The following is a 17,745-nucleotide window of genomic DNA, read 5'->3' on the forward strand; positions in this document are numbered from 1 at the left end:
TCCCTCACTTCCAAAGCAGAAATCCCAATGGTGAGCAATAATGAGCTTGACCATAAAAGTACATTACATTTTTACTAATAAGGTTGACACTGCCGCCTTTACACATGAAAGGACACACCTACACCACCACACACACACACACTGCCCCAACACACTCTCTGGCAGCGGCCTTCACAAGACCATGTGTTAGAGACCTTCACAAGGCCATGTGTCACCAGCCCTTGTATGACTTTGTCATTATGTCTGTGAAATATGTGACTGACTGATAAAGGACTGACTGAGAGGCTGTAAGCACTCGTCCACAGCACTACAGACCAGTCAGGGGAAGCAGGCCTGCCCTGGGTTCAGAGATGCAGTGTTAGATTGGATGTGAAGAGGCCTTTGAGAGAGACATGGGGCTCAGAGTAAAGAGATGTGAGGAGAGATTGACGGGGGTCAACGGCAGCCCTCTCAGAGGTCACAGGCAGGTAAGACACAGCATGGCTGACCGAGGACAGCTTGGTTCTCACGGCAGTGACTGGTGGGTTGATGTACAGCTCACAGTAGCGTGTGACCTCTAGACAGGGATATCTCAGGGGTCAGTCTCAGATATGGTCTGATTTTCTCAGCTATTGTGACATTAAACTGCTTCAACTCAGCGGGCGAAGATGGTGAAATAATGTCGTTACAACCAGTTTACGACTAGAAGTGTCTGGCTGTAATGTCACCATTTCAACAAGTTTTGCCTGTTGGGAAGAGATGATTGGAGGTGATGAGTTAGGCGATAATGAGGGGATGTTGCTCATTGAACACACGGACAATTATTGGACGTGGAAAGGCTTTTCAAAAGCCTCAAAGCATATCCATAAAAGAAGTGTCACCAGCCCCATCATCCTGATGATGCAAAAAGCATCATATGATGCAAAAAGCATCATATGATGATGTAGCGGTGACGTTTTGCTTCTTGAAAGTCCAATATCTTGAAAACCTAACTGCTGTCATGCAAAACATTTTGGGACTGTATAAACAGTGGACTAATGAAACAAATACCAAAAGTTAGTTTTGGAGTGGATTTTAAGTCTACTGCCTTTAGGTCTACTTCCTAGAGTCACAACAACAGAGAGAGAATAGCCTTCAACTCCTTTGGCAACTGAGTCATGGAAGTGTGACGGAAATACCAGGCATGCCGTTGTGTCACAGCCTGGTTTGGGCGTCGCCAGTCAGGGAGTTGTAGGGCACCACTTGTCCTGCCGGTGGGGGTGGGCCCGGGGTGAGAGAAAATAGAAAATGGAAAATTCCTGTGTGAAGTGCAGGCGTTGGTGATCAGGTGTGAACTGCAGAGCAGAGATCAGAGGACTTAGGGGTGGAGGGAGCAGACAGCTGCTCCAGACCCAGTCAGCCCTCCACCACTCCACACACCAGCTGGGATTGGGGCCCACAGTCACGCATCTACTGGAGGGCAAGGGGCAAGGGGAGGCAATGCAGCCAATGGAAAAAGGCAAGGCGGGGAACCTCCGTCATCCGTCTACACTTGCACATTCATATTTGCAGAATGCGAGGTTTTGAAAATGTCTGATAAATGAATGAAGTGATTTTCGTTAGTAAAAACCCACGTTCGTGATGTCATACTACTTGTTCATGAACCATCATAGCGTGCTCCACATAAAAAATGCCTCAGCATGATTGTTTATCTGCAAAGTGTCAAACAAAGTTGTTGAGACCAGTGGAGGCTGCTGAGGGGAGGACGTCACATAATAATGGCTGGAACGGAGCAAATGGAATGGCATGACATATGACATACGACATGACATACATGTATGACATACACATGGTGTATGACATACACATGGTTAGCAGATGTTAATGCGAGTGTAGCGAAATGCTTGTGCTTCTAGTTCCGACCATGCATCAATATCTAACAAGTAATCTAACAATTTCACAACAACTACCTTATACACACACAAGTGTAAAGGAATGAATAAGAATAAGTACATATAAATATATTGATGAGTGACGGGTCGAACAGCTTAGGCAAGATGCAGTAGATGGTGTAAAGTACAGTATATACATATGAGATGAATAATGTAGGGTATGTAAACATTATATAAAGTGGCATTGTTTAAAGTGACTAGTGATACATTTATTACATCCAAATTGTAATTATTAAAGTGGCTAGAGATTTGAGTCAGTATGTTGGCAGCAGCCACTCAATGTTAGTGATGGCTGTTTAATAGTCTGATGGCTTTGAACTAGAAGCTGTTTTTCAGGCTCTCGGTCCCAGCTTTTGATGCACCTGTACTGACCTTGCCTTCTGGATGAGAGTGGGTGAACAGGCAGTGGCTCGGCTGGTTGTTGTCCTTGATGATCTTTTTGGCCTTCCTGTGACATCGGGTGGTGTATGTGTCTTGGAGGGCAGGTAGTTTGCCCCCGGTGATGCGTTGTGCAGACCTCACTACCCTCTGGAGAGCCATGCGGTTGTGGGCGGAGTAGTTGCCGTACCAGGCGGTGATACAGCCCGACAGGATGCTCTCGATTGTGCATCTGTAAAAGTTGGTGAGTGTTTTTGGTGACAAGCCAAATTTCTTCATCCTCCTGAGGTTGAAGAGGCGCTGTTGCGCCTTCTTCACCACACTGTGTGTGTGGGTGGAGCATGTCAGTTTGTCCGTGATGTGTACACAGAGGAACTTAACATTTTCCACCTTCTCCACTACTGTCCCGTCTATGAGGATAGGGGTTGCTCCCTCTGCTGTTTCCTGAAGTCCACGACCATCTCCTTTGTTTTGTTGACATTGAGTGTGAGGTTGCACCGAGGGCCCTCACCTCCTCCCTGTAAGCCGTCTCGTCGTTGTTGGTAATCAAGCCTACTGCTGTAGTGTCATCTACAAACTTGCTGATTGAGTTGGAGGCGTGCATGGCCACGAAGTCATGGGTGAACAGGGAGTACAGGAGAGGGCTCAGAACGCACCCTTGTGGGGCCCCAGTGTTGAGGATCAGCGGGTTGGAGGTGTTGTTTCCTACCCTCACCACCGGTGGTCAGAAAGTCCAGGACCCAGTTGCACAGGGTGGGGTCAAGACCCAGGGTCTCGAGCTTTATGACGAGTTTGGAGGGTACTATATGGTGTTAAATGCTGAGCTGTAGTCGATGAACAGCATTCTTACATAGGTATTCCTCTTGTCCAGATGGGTTAGGGCAGTGTGCAGTGTGATTGCGAATTGCGATTGCGTCGTCTGTGGACCTATTGGGGCGGTAAGCAATAGGTCCACAGGTGATATGATCCTTGACTAGTCTCTCAAAGCATTTCATGATGACGGAAGTGAGTGCAACGGGGATGGTTTTCTTTTTGTAGTCCGTGATTGACTGTAGACCCTGCCACATTCCTCTCGTGTCTGAGCCATTGAATTGCGTCTCTACTTTGTCTCTATACTGATGCTTAGCTTGTTTGATTGCCTTGCGGAGGGAATAGCTACACTGTTTGTATTCGGTCATGTTTCCGGTCGTCTTGCCCTGATTAAAAGCAGTGGTTCTTGCTTTCAGTTTTGCGCGATTTCTGGTTGGGGAAGGTTTTAACAGTCGCTGTTGGTACAACATTACCGATGCACTTGCTAATAAACTCGCTCACCGAATAAGCGTATACATCAATGTTGTTGATTGTCGCTATCCAGAACATATCCCAGTCCACGTGATCGAAGCAATCTTGAAGCGTGGAATCAGATTGGTCGGACCAACGTTGAACAGACCTGAGCACGGTTGTTTCCTGTTTTAGTTTCTGTCTATAGGCTGGGAGCAACAAAATGGAGTTGTGGTCAGATTTTCCAAAAGGAGGGCGAGGGAGGGCTTTGTATGAGTCGCGGAAGTTAGAGTAACAATGATCCAGAATTTTCCCAGCCCGGGTCACGCATTCGATATGCTGATAAAATTTAGGGAGCCTTGTTTTCAGATTTCCCCTTGTTAAAATCCCAGCTACAATAAATGCAGCCTCAGGATATGTGGTTTTCAGTTTAAATGGAGTCTAATGAAGTTCTTTCAGGGCCGTCGAGGTGTCTGCTTGGGGGGGATGTGCACGACTGTGATTATAATCGAAGATAATTATCTTGGTAGATAATGCGGTCGGCATTTGATTGTAAGGAATTCTTGGTCAGGTGAACAAAGGGACTTGAGTTCCTGTATGTTGTTATGATCACACCACGACTCGTTAATCGTAAAGCATACACCCCCTCCCTTCTTCTTACCAGAGAGATGTTTGTCTCTGTCGGCACGGTGCGTGAAGAAACCAGGTGGCTGTACTGACTCTGATAACGTATCCCGAGTTAGCCATGTTTCTGTGATACAAAGAACATTACAGTCTCTGATGTCTCTCTGGAAGGCAACCCTTGCTCGGATTCCGTCTACCTTGTTGTCAAGAGACTGGACGTTGGCGAGTAGTACTCGGGAGCGGTGGGCGATGTGCCCGTCTACGGAGCCTGACCAGAAGACCGCTCCATCTGCCCCTTCTGCGGCGCCATTGTTTTGGGTCGCCTGCTGGGATCCGATCCATTGTCCTGGGTGGTGGACCAAACAGAGGATCCGCTTCGGGAAAGTCTTATTCCTGGGCATAATGTTGGTAAGTTGACGCTGCTCTTATATCCAATAGTTCCTCCCGGCTGTATGTAAAGAGACTTAAGATTTCCCTTGGGTAACAGTGTAAGAAATAATACAAAAAAAATTAGATACTGCATAGTTTCCTAAGAATGCAAAGCGAGGCGGCCATCTCTGTTGGCGCCGTCCTGAAACTATACAACAAACGTTTGATGTATTTGATACCATTCTACCAACTCCGCTCCAGCCATTCCCACGAGCCCGTTCTCCGCAGTTAAGATGTCACCAACCTCCTGTGGTTGAGACACACAACATTTTATGTGCAATCACTTGCTGATGACTGACAGCTTGTTAAACTGTATCCAGGGGTAGAATATTCAATCCCCCCCCATGATATTTGGCTCTCGCTGTTTGGAATGTATCAACAAATCATGATGTCAGAAAAGCAGATGCATGTTTTGCTGGGTAAGTTTCACATTTATCATTTGCACAAGGTACAACAGTAAGGTGAAGGAGGACCTATAACTCAGATACTACATAATCTATATTTTGCAACAAAAAAAATGTGTATGTTTATTAGCACTACCTCAACATTAAAATGTTCCATATTAAATTATATGTTGTTGCTGAGGGGCTCGAGCAGGCAACCAGGTGTGTGTATTACCGTCAACTAGTGACAAAGTTAATCAATTAGTGGCAGTTTATTAATTGTATTATCAGTAGAAATATTTATCATAATTGGATGTGCACAAAAGTCCTTGTGCTTTTAAAACAAAGGGCGGTTTATTTTGAAAACAGCATTTCTGTTCAAATGTTTAAATGCTAAAGGAATCAAATACCTGCTAAATGTATACTAGTATGAGCATACTATCCCTCTGCTACAAAAAGACCAGGGGGGAATTTCAAAAGAATCCCCCTTCTAAAAATCCTCAGGGAATATACTCAGCAATTTATTGTTTTGACTACAAGGCCCAGTGACATCAGCGACATATGTCTGACGTGTTGCTGTCAACTGATGAGAGAATACATTTAAAAAATGCCAATCAGTGAGACCTTGAAACGCAAAAACAGTCAAATCCAGTATAATGGCTTAATGTGTCCTCGGGGAGCAGGAGGTCACATGTTTCTGGATGCATAACAAATTTCTAATAAATGGCTATTTTTCCTAGTGCCAGTGTTCCAAGGTCACATTGTTTGCAAGCTTTTTTTTGTTGCTGCAGTCTCTCATCTCCAAAGACTGTTTTCTCACCATAAAAATGGATGCAATTTTCATACAGGGACTTCAAGGTTCTCTCTTGTGAGGGTATTGGAACAGCTCCTGCCAATACTGTGTTGACAATAACTTGATCAAATTGAACAATGTATTTTTTCTAAATGTTGGAGCCAGAGGTGGCACCACAGGTTCAAAAGTGGCAAAATGTGTCTGTCTTTTCTGGGGCCTGGAGTTTTTCTTGATCTCATGACCTGATCAGATACAATTCTGGGTCTTGTTCTGGGGATATGAGAATATATTATTATTATTATAGATAGCTTCCCTTTTCATCTGTGCTATGACTATAGGGCTGGGGGTTTTCTTGTCGGGTCATGTGAATTGGAAACACTCCTGGCCTGGTGGATCAAACCCTTTCAAACTATCACAAACCCTTGATATTATTCATCCTGAATCTGATATCAAAAGAGCCAGGGACAACAACTTCAATGGACAAGTATACTCTGTAGTTTAGGGAACTACCATTGCACGGCTGAGCGTTATGCAAAGAATGGTTACAATGCATTAAATATTAATTACACAACTTTGGTTTTAGAAGTGGGGGGGATTTTATCCAGTCGGATAAACACTCCAAACAGCCTACCCGACCACTTGGAGGTGTCCGGATGGTCCTAAAGCACACCGTTGCCTAGTTTTATATTACATTCCAATGAAAACACTGTGGGGGGGGGGGGGGGCAAAGATGCTATTTCAGAATGTCCCCCGTACTCAGTTGCGGCCCTGACTTTCATCAATTTCATTGAATATATCCCCCTTTTCATGAAGTAGATTTTATTGAATGTCGCTCATTCTATTACACTCTATTCTAACCAAACCTGCATTACCAGTTCATATCAGTAGGTGTCACTATGCACTAGCTAGTCAAAAAAAGTTGTTGCCATGGCTGCCTGTCTCTGTATTTGAGAAAGTGATGGTGGTGCAAGAATCCATCAATTCTCTCTTTCTGCATTAGCCATCCATCCATCTGTTATAGTTAGACAAACACATTCTTCTCTGTGTAGACTGCTCTGCGGGGGAATTTGTAGGTTTTTAACTTTTAAGAGTGACATATGTGCTACAAACATGTGTGAATAATCACCAGCAGTGGAAATAAAACAATATGCAAATTAACATAATTGGACTAACAAACTGTCTGACTAACCTTTTCAGGAACTTCATTGGCCTTGGGTAGCAGCAGCAGATCATTTCATCTTCTTTATCCTGTGCCAAACACATTTATTCAGTGAATCTAAATTATTAACATTAACTGCTGGCAGCATGATTGCATCAACCTAGCTATCTAAGGTAAGCAAGCTAGCTAGCTATCTAGCCTGGCTACTCTAAAGCTAACTTTAGTAGTTTTTCTAGTTAGCTATAAATTGGATCATTCTATATTTTTTTAGAGGACGACTAAACTGGTTTTATTAACCATTTTTATTAACACATTCCTTGTTTTCCATGAACATTTGTGTTTGCCCTCTTATGAGGTAGGCAAGCAGGGTTGTCACTAGTTACCACAGTCACAAAGTGACAATATGCTATATCTTAAAAATGAATTAAAACAACAATTTGGTTTTGATCTTGATTTAAGGTTAGGGTTGGGCATAATGTTAGCAGTGTGATTAAGATTAGGGTTAAGGTTAGGGTTAGGTTTAAAATCAGATTTTACGAAGATAAATTGAAGAAATTGGCAGGGTTTAGCCATTTGTGGCTGTGGTAGCTATTGACGACCTTGCAACCAGGCAGGCAGGAGAGGAGGGTTTTCCATTAGATAACACAGCCACAAAGTCAGATTCCACCAGGATTCCACAGACCCGAGACGAGCGTGAAGCCAAGTCAAAGGTGCTGCTGGTGCAACCAAATAGTTGTTGAGAGGCATGCGTGATGAGGCTTTGTAGGCTGTAGCTAAGAGACCACTGTGACTGACAAGTGAATCCGCCTGTCGCAGCAAGTGTGGGGGGTTACCGCGTGAAATGCCAGGGACAGAGTTGTATTCACTAGACAAAACAGAGGCAAACGGGCTGAAATTGGGGGAGGTACCATGTCAACTTGTCCAATAAGAAAGGCTTGCTTTTCTCCGTTGCAAAATGTTTTTCTATGACGTGAACTAATTTATTTGTCTGGTAAAGGTCTTCAGTTTTCAGTGCTGCTGCTTTGAAAGTGGTGTGGCGCCGCCACACCAGATTGAAAAGTACTGGGGTAAATTATGTCTTGCCACATGTTTTCCGGCAGCTGTGGTTGGACCTTAAAAGCACTTGATCTATGCCACATTAACAACAGTGACTATCTTCAGAAAGTGATACGGCTTCAACGTGACCTTGTGTCTAACCCTGTTACATATGTGCCTTGAGCATGTTCATTGCTCAGTGACATTTTGCTCCTTAAAAATAACACAGATGCTCTGACGCCATCGGCAGGCCAGTCTGATTCCTGCCATTGGAATTGGACAGCGTCCAGCTATTTTCATTGCCTCTCTGTGAATCGCTCTTGTCTGAGTCACTTTATTAGTTTTGAAGCCTGACATGTTACCAGCTTCTTGGCCTCATCAGATGAAGTGGTCAAACCCTGTCTGCAACTGGCGGGTGTTTATCGTGGGTCAACAACTCGGGTTTCACCTGTTGAGCATCCCAGTGGTCTGGGACTTCCCAGTCTATAGTCCCCTTGCTAATGTTCTCATTATTATGCGAAGATAGACTTTAGTTACATCATATGGAAAATGTATTATATAGATATACTTTTTAAACGATATGGTGTTTTGACTAAACTGTATCTTCCCATACTATGAAATGCACTTACTCTGATAAAGCAGCATATCATCTATTTTTGTTGTGCTGACAGTAAGTGTGGTCCCATTCAAATTGTGTGTTTGTGTGTTGTAGGCCAAGCCTCATTGCAGATAAGGGGGTGGGGAAACTAGTTCAAATGTATTTCCTGTCTCAGCTGTGTCAAATTTGGGAAACTCAAATGGTCAGCTTGCAAATGGTTGGGGTGTACTTAGGGGTCAGAGGCCTTTCTAATAACTGCAAATCTGTACACTTTTAGCACTCTAAATGTATAAATGAAAAAGTGTGATTAATGTAACTAGATTTCAGGTATGTATGTTACATGTTGATACATTTGTACTAATTTTTCAGCATTTACCCCTTCATGTCTGAGTATGACATTTCTAGAAAAGTTCCACTCTGACATAACATTCCATAAGAGGCAAGTATGTACAGTCTGTCATTATAGAGAGCAATGGTGAGAGCCCTCCTATGAGTCAATGGAGCCCTCTCACCAGAGCACTGCTGAGTGACCTAACAGCAGGGGGTTGGGTGGCATGAGTGAAGGTGCCCAACTGCTGTGCAGAAATCCACAGGGGGAAGCAACAGGACTATTCTCCAAGCTCATCCTCTGAAACAATCTGAGTTTTTATTATTCATAAAGAGGACCACCCACTTTCTAAACCTTCGCCTCCTCGATTTTTGCAGGGTCAGAAAAAAGTGACCAGTTGTTCTTTATGGCGGAGATCTTTACGATGTGGTTGGAGCTGTTGGGAGACCACCAATTGTCCTTTCACATGTTACTGGAGGTACAGCAACTCTGAAGTATACTGGATAAAGATTATCCTGTGTTGACATAGTTACTCAATATAATAATTACATGTAGTGATACTGTATAGTGATGTTTTAAAGCTGTCCATTACTTTATGCAGGAAGCCTTTGGTCAACTGATGGCAGGTCAAATTTGAGGTAGGTCAACAAAAAAAAAAGCCATTGCATAACATAAGGAATAACTTTTACAGGTTGTAGTATACATTTACAATCACATATATGATCAGTTCACATTGAAGCATGTCAGATCTCTCTGTCCACCTGTCATGGGTTTCTGCAGTGTCACCCTCTCTCACCCTCTCTCTCTCTCTCTCTCTCTCTCTCTCTCTCTCTCTCTCTCTCTCTCTCTCTCACACCCTCTCTCTCTCTCTCACCCTTTCTCTCTCTCTCACCCTTTCTCTCTCTCTCACCCTCTCTCTCTCTCTCACCCTCTCTCTCTCTCTCTCTCTCTCTCTCTCTCTCTCTCTCATGAGGTTCAAAGGAGTGTTAGTGTTTATTTGTACCAGGAAAAATTCTATACCTTTTCTGTGGGTGGCTCTAGGTGCCTGCTTTTCATTGAATGTCTGGTTATTTCCATCACAGCCTTAGCGCCAGTAAAGCCGGCGGAGACACGAATAAATTAGATCAGGTTGCAAGGCCTCAGATCTCACCATCATTTTGTATTTCATGAGGCCACATCATTTTTTTCTATGTACATCCCACTCCCCCCCAAAAAAATCTGACACCCAAGCAAGGCAGCCTGCTGGAGATGAATTCCACAGTGATGAGGCTAGCCACTGCAAAAGCTCTCTCTCCCCTCTGCCCCCCCCCCCCCCCCCCCCCCTAACATTTCTTCTAGTTAGCTCCTATAATTGGAGTCTAGTCACAGAGCTAAACATCCCACGTTGCCATGTTTCTACGTATAGCAGTATGTAACACCCCTTGTGACATCCCTTTTGAACTACGGTCATATTCATCACATTATTGCCCCGTTGGAACAACTATAGAGTACATCACTCCACACACTATACTAGAGTACAGAAATAGGAAAGACTATAGGTAATTAAGTATGAATAATACATTATGGAAATGTTAACCATACATGCGCATTTTATGTGCGAAAGGTCAATTGGTGGGGTGGAGTGGTAGTGGTGGTGGTGTGTGTGTGTGTGTGCGTGTGTGTGTGGGGGGGGGGGGTGATCTGACTAAGTGGGTAAGCTTGAAGTGGTGTTTACTGGTTTGATATGCTTTAAAAATAGTATATTTTAATTGTCCAAGCAGACTACGCTGAAGACAGGATCAAATATCAACAGATGCCTGGCAAACATTCTTTGAAGAAGCAAATAGGTTTTCCAGGTGATGTGGTGTCTATTACTGCTGCGTAAGAAATGGTGGTTTATTTCTGTATTGCTGTATGTGCATCTATATGTATACATACAAATGTGTTTTAAGCATGTTTCTTTCATCTCAAATGATGAATGTTACCTTGCTTGCCTGCCTTTTGCTTGTTTTTGCTTTGTTTTTTACAAAAAAATAAACATTGGTTGTTGTCAAATTATGCCAGAGACTACAGCTTGGGCAACACAACTTGATGGATGGACTGACTGACTGACAGGTTTTAAGAAGTGACATTAACATTGCTACAAAGTCTGCCACCCATTGGGCAGAATACATTGTCAGAAATGCATTGTTTAATAAGTGCATTATAAATAAGAAACATAAATACCTTATTTATATACGTATTCAGACCCATTGCTATGTGACTCGAAATTGAGCTCAAGTGCATCGGGTTTCCATTGATCACCCTTGAGATGTTTCTACAACTTGATTGGAGTCCACCTGTGGTAAATTCAATTGACTGGACATGATTTCGAAAGGCACACACCTGTCTATATAAGGTCTGGGGAAAGGTACCAAAAAATGTCTGCAGCATTGAAGGTCCCCAAGAACACAGTGGCCTCCATCATTCTTAAATAGAAGAAGTTTGAAATCACCAAGACTCTCCCTAGAGCTGGCCACCCGGCCAAACAGGGGAGAAGGGCCTTGGTCAGGTTGGTGACTAAGAACCCGATGGTCACTCGGACAGAGCTCCAGAGAACAAGATTCTCTGGTCTGATGAAACCAAGATTGAACTATTTGGCCTGAATGCCAAGCGTCACGTCTGGAGGAAACCTGGCACCATCCATACGGTGAAGTATGGTGGTGGCAGCATCATGCTGTGGGGATGTTTTCAGTGGCAGGGTCAGGATAGAGAGAAAGATGAACGGAGCAAAGTACAGAGAGATCCTTGATGAACACCTGTTCCAGAGCGCTCAGGACTTCAGACTGGGGTGAAGGTTCAACTTCCAACAGGACAACAACCCTAAGCACATAGCCAAGACAATACAAGAGTCTCTGAATATCCTTGAGTGGCCCAGCCAGAGCCCGGACTTGAACTCGATGGAACATCTCTGGAGAGACCTGAAAATTGCTGTGCAGCGACACTCCCCATCCAACCTGACAGAGCTTGAAAAGATCTGCAGGCAAGAATGAGAGAAACTCCCTAAATTCAGGTGTGCCAAGCTTGTAGCTTCATATCCAAGAAGAGGGTCTAAATACTTATGGAAATGTGATATTCCAGTTTGTTATTTTTAATAAATTTTCAAACATTTCTAAAAATCTGTTCTTGCTTTGTAATTATGGGGTATTGTGTGTAGATTGATTAGGAAAAACTATGTAATCCATTTTAGAATAAGGCTGTAATGTAAAAAAGTGTGGGAAAAGTCAAGGGGTCTGAATACTTTCGGAATGCACTGTATATTATAGAGAGTTATGGTGTGTATAAACAGTGTAACAAAAATGCAATGTACAGTATTATAATGAGATATGTGAAGAATACAGTACATGAATGCACAGTGTGAAAAACAGTGAAACAATAATTATGCAACTATCATCATCTCTCAGAGACATGTACATAATCTCAAAACGATTTTGACACTGGTGTAAACCTGGACAAAAATAGACCATCATTCAATTAATGCCAGTTTAACAAGCGGGAAATAAGCATCCTGGTAACATCAGTCAGTCATCAGTTAATGATGTTGATTAGGCTACTACACTATTGCTAACATGATTTATCTTTAGCCGAGAATGGAGAAAGCAATGGATTTTAAACCTCATTGCCACACCCCTCCTAGTGAGATTAAGCTACTCACTTTTAAATACAGCGATTAATTAGAATCTAAGTGCATTATAACGTAGTAGATAACTCGCATTTACATCCGTCGTGAAAGAGAGGTGAGAGAGAGAAAGAGTGCGAGAGAGAGAGAGAGCAATCGAGCGCAAGAGATGAAAAACAGGATGTATTTTTTTATGTTGTGTATTTCCATAAAATAAAACAGATAAAGTACATGCTGATATGCATAAGGCATGCTGGTTAATAATTTGCCGTGATTGCGTAATATTGTGCTTAATACCCAAAGTGAATTACATTATCATCTGTAGGCCTACCCGGGTGCTAATTAAAAAAAATTGCCCCTTTTATTATTTTTTTACAGGCCACAGTGCCCTGCCCACCCACAATCCAAAACCTCCGACAACCAGTTTATGGGAGGGACCAGCCTTTCAACATTTAACCACTGCGCAGCAAGAGGCCAAGACGCGCTATGAGTAAGAGGGCTTTTTAAACCTGGAATTACTTGAGGCTACATTGAGCTACGTATGGGGAACAATATTTTCTCTTGAAATAAACATCCAAATGGCAATAGTTAGGACCTAATAGTTTTCCACTGGACTTGTATGATGGATCTCGGCGACTCTTTTGGTTGCGTACCTTTTGGATACTCTAAGGAAGACCTTCACACTTCAACACACCTGCTGTAATTGTAGTATAGATAGGCCTACCATTTTCCTCATATGTGTACCATGATGTGTTTCTCCTGAACACTTTGAAGAAGGTGTTTCACATCTGAAAGTTGGTGTGTGAATGGAATCAAACTCATAAACTAACAAGGGACACAGAGTGGACAGGTCAAGCGGATATCCGAAACCAGGGGACTCTGTTGGATTACTTTGGACCCGTTGGTCTCTTGCTCTCCGTGAAGAAATACATGTGGAATTGGATTACATAACAAGAACATGTATGGAATAAATCAGCGCTGTATTTACATGTAAGAATATTTACCTTTTGAAACATCCTTATCGAAAAACATTTGATTGTTGGTGATGTTTTATTCATTGTGATTTAATTTCGCAGATCTTTTCATTTCTTCGTGCTGTGGTGCCATGCTCAGGTAAACCCTCTTTCAAAGTCCCGTGCAGATAGTTTAGACAAATTATTATTAATAAGCATTTGATGATAAATATAAAAATGTCTTGATTTGCTTGTTATTTTTAAGTGGGCCGCTTGCCTCTGAATACATTATTTATAGGCCTAATGCAACACAATATGTTGTCCTACAAGAGTTGATATCATGATTGTTTTTTTACCAAATAATTTACAAACCCAGATTTTGTATTTTTTGTATTATGTTATTCAGTCAAGCTCTGGAGTCAAGCAGTGGTCTCTTGTTTTAGAAAACATTTCAATTAGAGGTTAGAAGAAAATCCTATAAGTTTTTTTTTTCCCTTTGCATAAAAAGGGGGAGAATCACCCGTCTCCTAATTTTAACCAGTATGTGAGGGAGCAGGGCGCAGTGACGGACCAGTTTAGCCGGCGACAGGTCAGGGTTTACCAACTATACAGCCGGACCAGCGGGAAGCACGTCCAGATACAGGGCAAGAGGGTCACTGCCACTGCTGAGGACGGCAACAATTACGGTAAATTGTTCTCTTCTCATGAGGGCCATGACACTGTTTTCAACCAGTCGGACGCATGCATGCAAGGTTTATTAATAGTTTTTGACAAGGACTGCATTTGCAATGTTCTGTCTGTCTATGAAGAGCTCTGTAGCCTAGGCTAAGCCTACTTTCCCACCTAATTCTGCCTCCACCCTCTGTATAGGTCTGTATGGTAATTTAGCCTACCTACGGCATATCTAAATCTCGTCTGGCGAATCGGGCCAAGTCTTTTGTCCAGGTCCAATACACATTCCTGTTGTTAGCCCTAATTAACCAGAGGGAGTAAATCAATGGACCAATAGGACAAATGCAATTGGTATTTGTGTATTCCACCCTGATTACTTTTGTCTTCAAACATGCATAACAACACTTAATTAATCATAGCAATGGCTTGTTAATGTCTCAACCCGAAACCCATAATATCTCACATCATAGGCTGTTAAGATCCTCTCTCTTCAGTATATGCCAGTTGTTTATAGGCCAATTAGGTTAGCTTATTGCTAGCTTCCTACGGTTTCGTATTTTCATTCCACTTCCATATAAGAATTGTAACATGATATAAGGAGTGTACAAAATATAGTTAATTGACATACTGGATTTATCACACCATTGTTGTATTTTCATATGGATATGTGTGTGGTAGCACGTCTCTTTGTAGAAACGGACACCTTTGGCAGTCGGGTTCGGATCAAAGGTGCAGAGAGTGGACGTTACCTCTGTATGACCGGGAAGGGGAAACTAGTTGGAAAGGTATAATGTCAAATCCACATCACTTTCAAAGTTGAACAAATTCTAGCTTGCTTGTTTCATAGTTATATGGTCATTGTTATGTAACTGTGATTGTAAATTATTTAAGTGAAGTTTTCTTTCACAAATAGAAAAATAGTTTGAAATAGTGAAACTGCAATAAAAGGGATGTATTTACTAACCAGTGTTTCTCACTGTCATATGGCAGACATATTTGGCTCATAGTGTGTTATAATGACACTTGTTTGTAATGCTATTCATTAGCCTGCATAGGGTCGGTGATGGGAAGACAACCAACATGTATTTCCAAATGTAGCAGATGTACAGTTACAAGGCATGGGATATACTCTCCTCATTCCCTTTGGTGGTTGGTCGGAAGTCAACCCTCCACTTCCTGCATGGAAATTAAAATATGTATTCAGTGTTGTCTGCTTGCCATGAGAAGTAAAGGGTTTCATCGCTCCATCTTTTTGGGGTTCATCTAGTGAAAAAATAAGTACAGATGAAGGCTGTATTTTTCTGGTGGTAACGATCCTTTGGACAAATCCAACAATATAGTTATTTTGGTTTAGATATGTATTTAACATTCACTGTTCATAGTTTATTGTTTTGAAATGGAGGCGGCTGTACTGATATGGTATCGTCATTGTAGTTGTAATGAAACCGTCTGAAAATGTAGACACAATGGATGTGCGCTTGTCTTGTACACATTGTTTGCATTCGTCTGATGGTGATACAATTCATGTAAACATAACTGTAAACTAGTCGGTTCCGGTGTTTCAGGAGAACATTGAAGTATTCCATTTTGTTTGGAGCTTGAGAATCAATAGATAATAATGTAGTTCAGAGGGACATACTTTAATTGACCTATCCAGATGTTGTTGTTTTGATCTATATGCCTTCTAGTAGTGGCACTCTGACTTGATGTCTTTCATCTCTCTCATCCTCTCAACAGCTTAATGGAAGAAGCAGGGATTGTATCTTCACAGAGATTGTTCTGGAGAACAATTACACTGCCTTCCAGAATGCCAAGTATGAGGGCTGGTATGTGGCTTTCACTAGGAAAGGTAGACCCATCAAAGCCTCAAAGACGAGGGAGAACCAGAGAGAGGTCCATTTCATCAAGAGGCTACACAAGGGCCCACTACCTTTCCCCAACATGGATAGAATCAAACACTTTGAGTTCATCAGTTTTCCCCCCACCCGTCGCGCAAAACGGAACAGGAAATCACAGGCTGCTGCCTAGTACAGAACAAATTGGACTCATATTATTGAGTAAAAATATGGAACTTTATATTTTTAATACGCGAAGATACTTAAAATGCTCAAAAGTCTAAAGGATTATTGTTGTAAAATGATCCCATGTAAATAATGTAAGAGAGTAAATGAGATTGATGTATATATTTAATATGACTGTGTTTGTGGTTTTTTTTATCTTTTGGAGTGGTGATGCGACAGAGAGGAAATAGGTACATTAATAAACATGTTCAACTTGGTTAGCACAAAATTTAAGCGTGACAAATGCAACATCTTACCTTTAGATCATGTCTCTTAAATGACTAATTTCTTGGTACGTGTGCTGAAATAGATTTCTGAGTTCACAAAACCTCTTCAGAAATTTTGCAGATCAGTGTGCACAACAGGTGCATCCATTTTTATCCAGTATAAAAATCAATAGCCAAGTGGCATACGATTCTAACAAACGGCTATGCAAAGACAATATTAATTTCTCAGGCTCAAATCTTCAATTTATTTACTGATATGTAGCCTAGCTACTTTACTTTTGGTCATGAATATGAATTCATTGCTTACTATCAAAGTGAGTCATGCACTTATACTTACTCAATTCCATGATATTAATTATGTTGCCTTAACCCTATATTTCAAAAGAGCAACAACACCAATCAAACCCATAACACCATTCGTGTTCTGTGTAGGATGAATTTGTTATGCAAAAACAAATAACAAAGCATCAAATTATTCCAAATGATTAATCACATGGATTTACGGTAATGTTATGACAGACCAAAAATGATATTGCACTAACCCCTTTACCAAGGAATAGGCCAGTAATATTGAGATTATCGCTTGTAATAAAGTTGGCAAGGAAGTAAGACATGGGTATTAACATACATTTTCCTTAATAGCAAGACATGTGGTCATGTTTATGTAATATAAATTAGATCTATTTTCAACCTGATGACAGATCATTTTTTAGGAAAACCATTTGTCAATGTAGGCCTAATGAAAGCCACTATCTAAATGGCCCCACTGGAGAGGTGCTGATCCATCCACCCCCCACATCTGTCTTTTATTTCAATCATCGCCAAAAGTCAGATAAGGGCATCTGATTAAACACGGACCACATTGATATACCCTGCTAATGCTATTATAGGGACAGAATACATTTGATCCCCATCCTTTGGTAATAGTTCTCAAATAAAATAGCCTGTTGGCACATGCAAATGTAGCTCAATGGAACAAGTATCCTAATTACAGTGTCCCCCGTAATTAGTGGTCTATAATGTCAGTTTTGTTCTTTTGGGGGGGTAACCTGCAAATACTGAGATGTTTAAATTGGAGTAACGGTTCACTCTAGTGGTTATCATTGTATACTGCAACGGTAATTGTCCCATTGGGTTTATCGAGAGTCATTTTCTGATTGATTCAGGTGCTTTTGGTAGGATAAGCCAGAGCTTCCGGTATATAATAACTCTAGATCAGCCCAATGGGGCAATTACCGTTTTCAATTACCGTTATAATGGGGTCAATAACCGCTTCGCCGCTTCCTCTCTGCACATGCC

At 41.9% G+C, this 17,745-nt stretch overlaps 1 protein-coding gene across 2 annotated transcripts; it reads left to right on the forward strand.

The window, feature by feature from the left end:
* Positions 1 to 310: 310 nt before the first annotated feature.
* LOC110535864 (fibroblast growth factor 17) lies at positions 311 to 17,702 on the forward strand. Of its 2 annotated transcripts, XM_036935686.1 has the most exons (8): positions 311 to 467; positions 9,275 to 9,375; positions 9,499 to 9,535; positions 12,913 to 13,524; positions 13,611 to 13,647; positions 13,996 to 14,173; positions 14,838 to 14,944; positions 15,897 to 17,702. In XM_036935686.1, exons 4-8 carry the CDS (start codon positions 13,493 to 13,495, stop codon positions 16,185 to 16,187), a joined length of 645 nt encoding a protein of 214 aa, XP_036791581.1. In that variant the 5' UTR covers positions 311 to 467; positions 9,275 to 9,375; positions 9,499 to 9,535; positions 12,913 to 13,492; the 3' UTR covers positions 16,188 to 17,702. The 2 variants fall into 2 exon arrangements, with proteins under 2 accessions (XP_036791581.1, XP_036791582.1); XM_036935687.1 differs by lacking the exons at positions 9,275 to 9,375; positions 9,499 to 9,535.
* Positions 17,703 to 17,745: the final 43 nt, after the last annotated feature.

This window comes from Oncorhynchus mykiss, chromosome 11 (genome assembly GCF_013265735.2).
Source record: "Oncorhynchus mykiss isolate Arlee chromosome 11, USDA_OmykA_1.1, whole genome shotgun sequence".
In the NCBI taxonomy this organism is placed as follows: domain Eukaryota; kingdom Metazoa; phylum Chordata; class Actinopteri; order Salmoniformes; family Salmonidae; genus Oncorhynchus; species Oncorhynchus mykiss.

Bases quoted from the DNA above. Each gene is read 5' to 3' on its own strand.
- LOC110535864 (XM_036935686.1), top strand. From the start codon at position 13,493: ATGTATGGAATAAATCAGCGCTGTATTTACAT. The intron at 13,648-13,995 runs GTAAACCCTCTT...TTGCATAAAAAG, and splicing joins TGCTGTGGTGCCATGCTCAG to GGGGAGAATCACCCGTCTCC. The intron at 14,945-15,896 runs GTATAATGTCAA...TCCTCTCAACAG, and splicing joins AGGGGAAACTAGTTGGAAAG to CTTAATGGAAGAAGCAGGGA.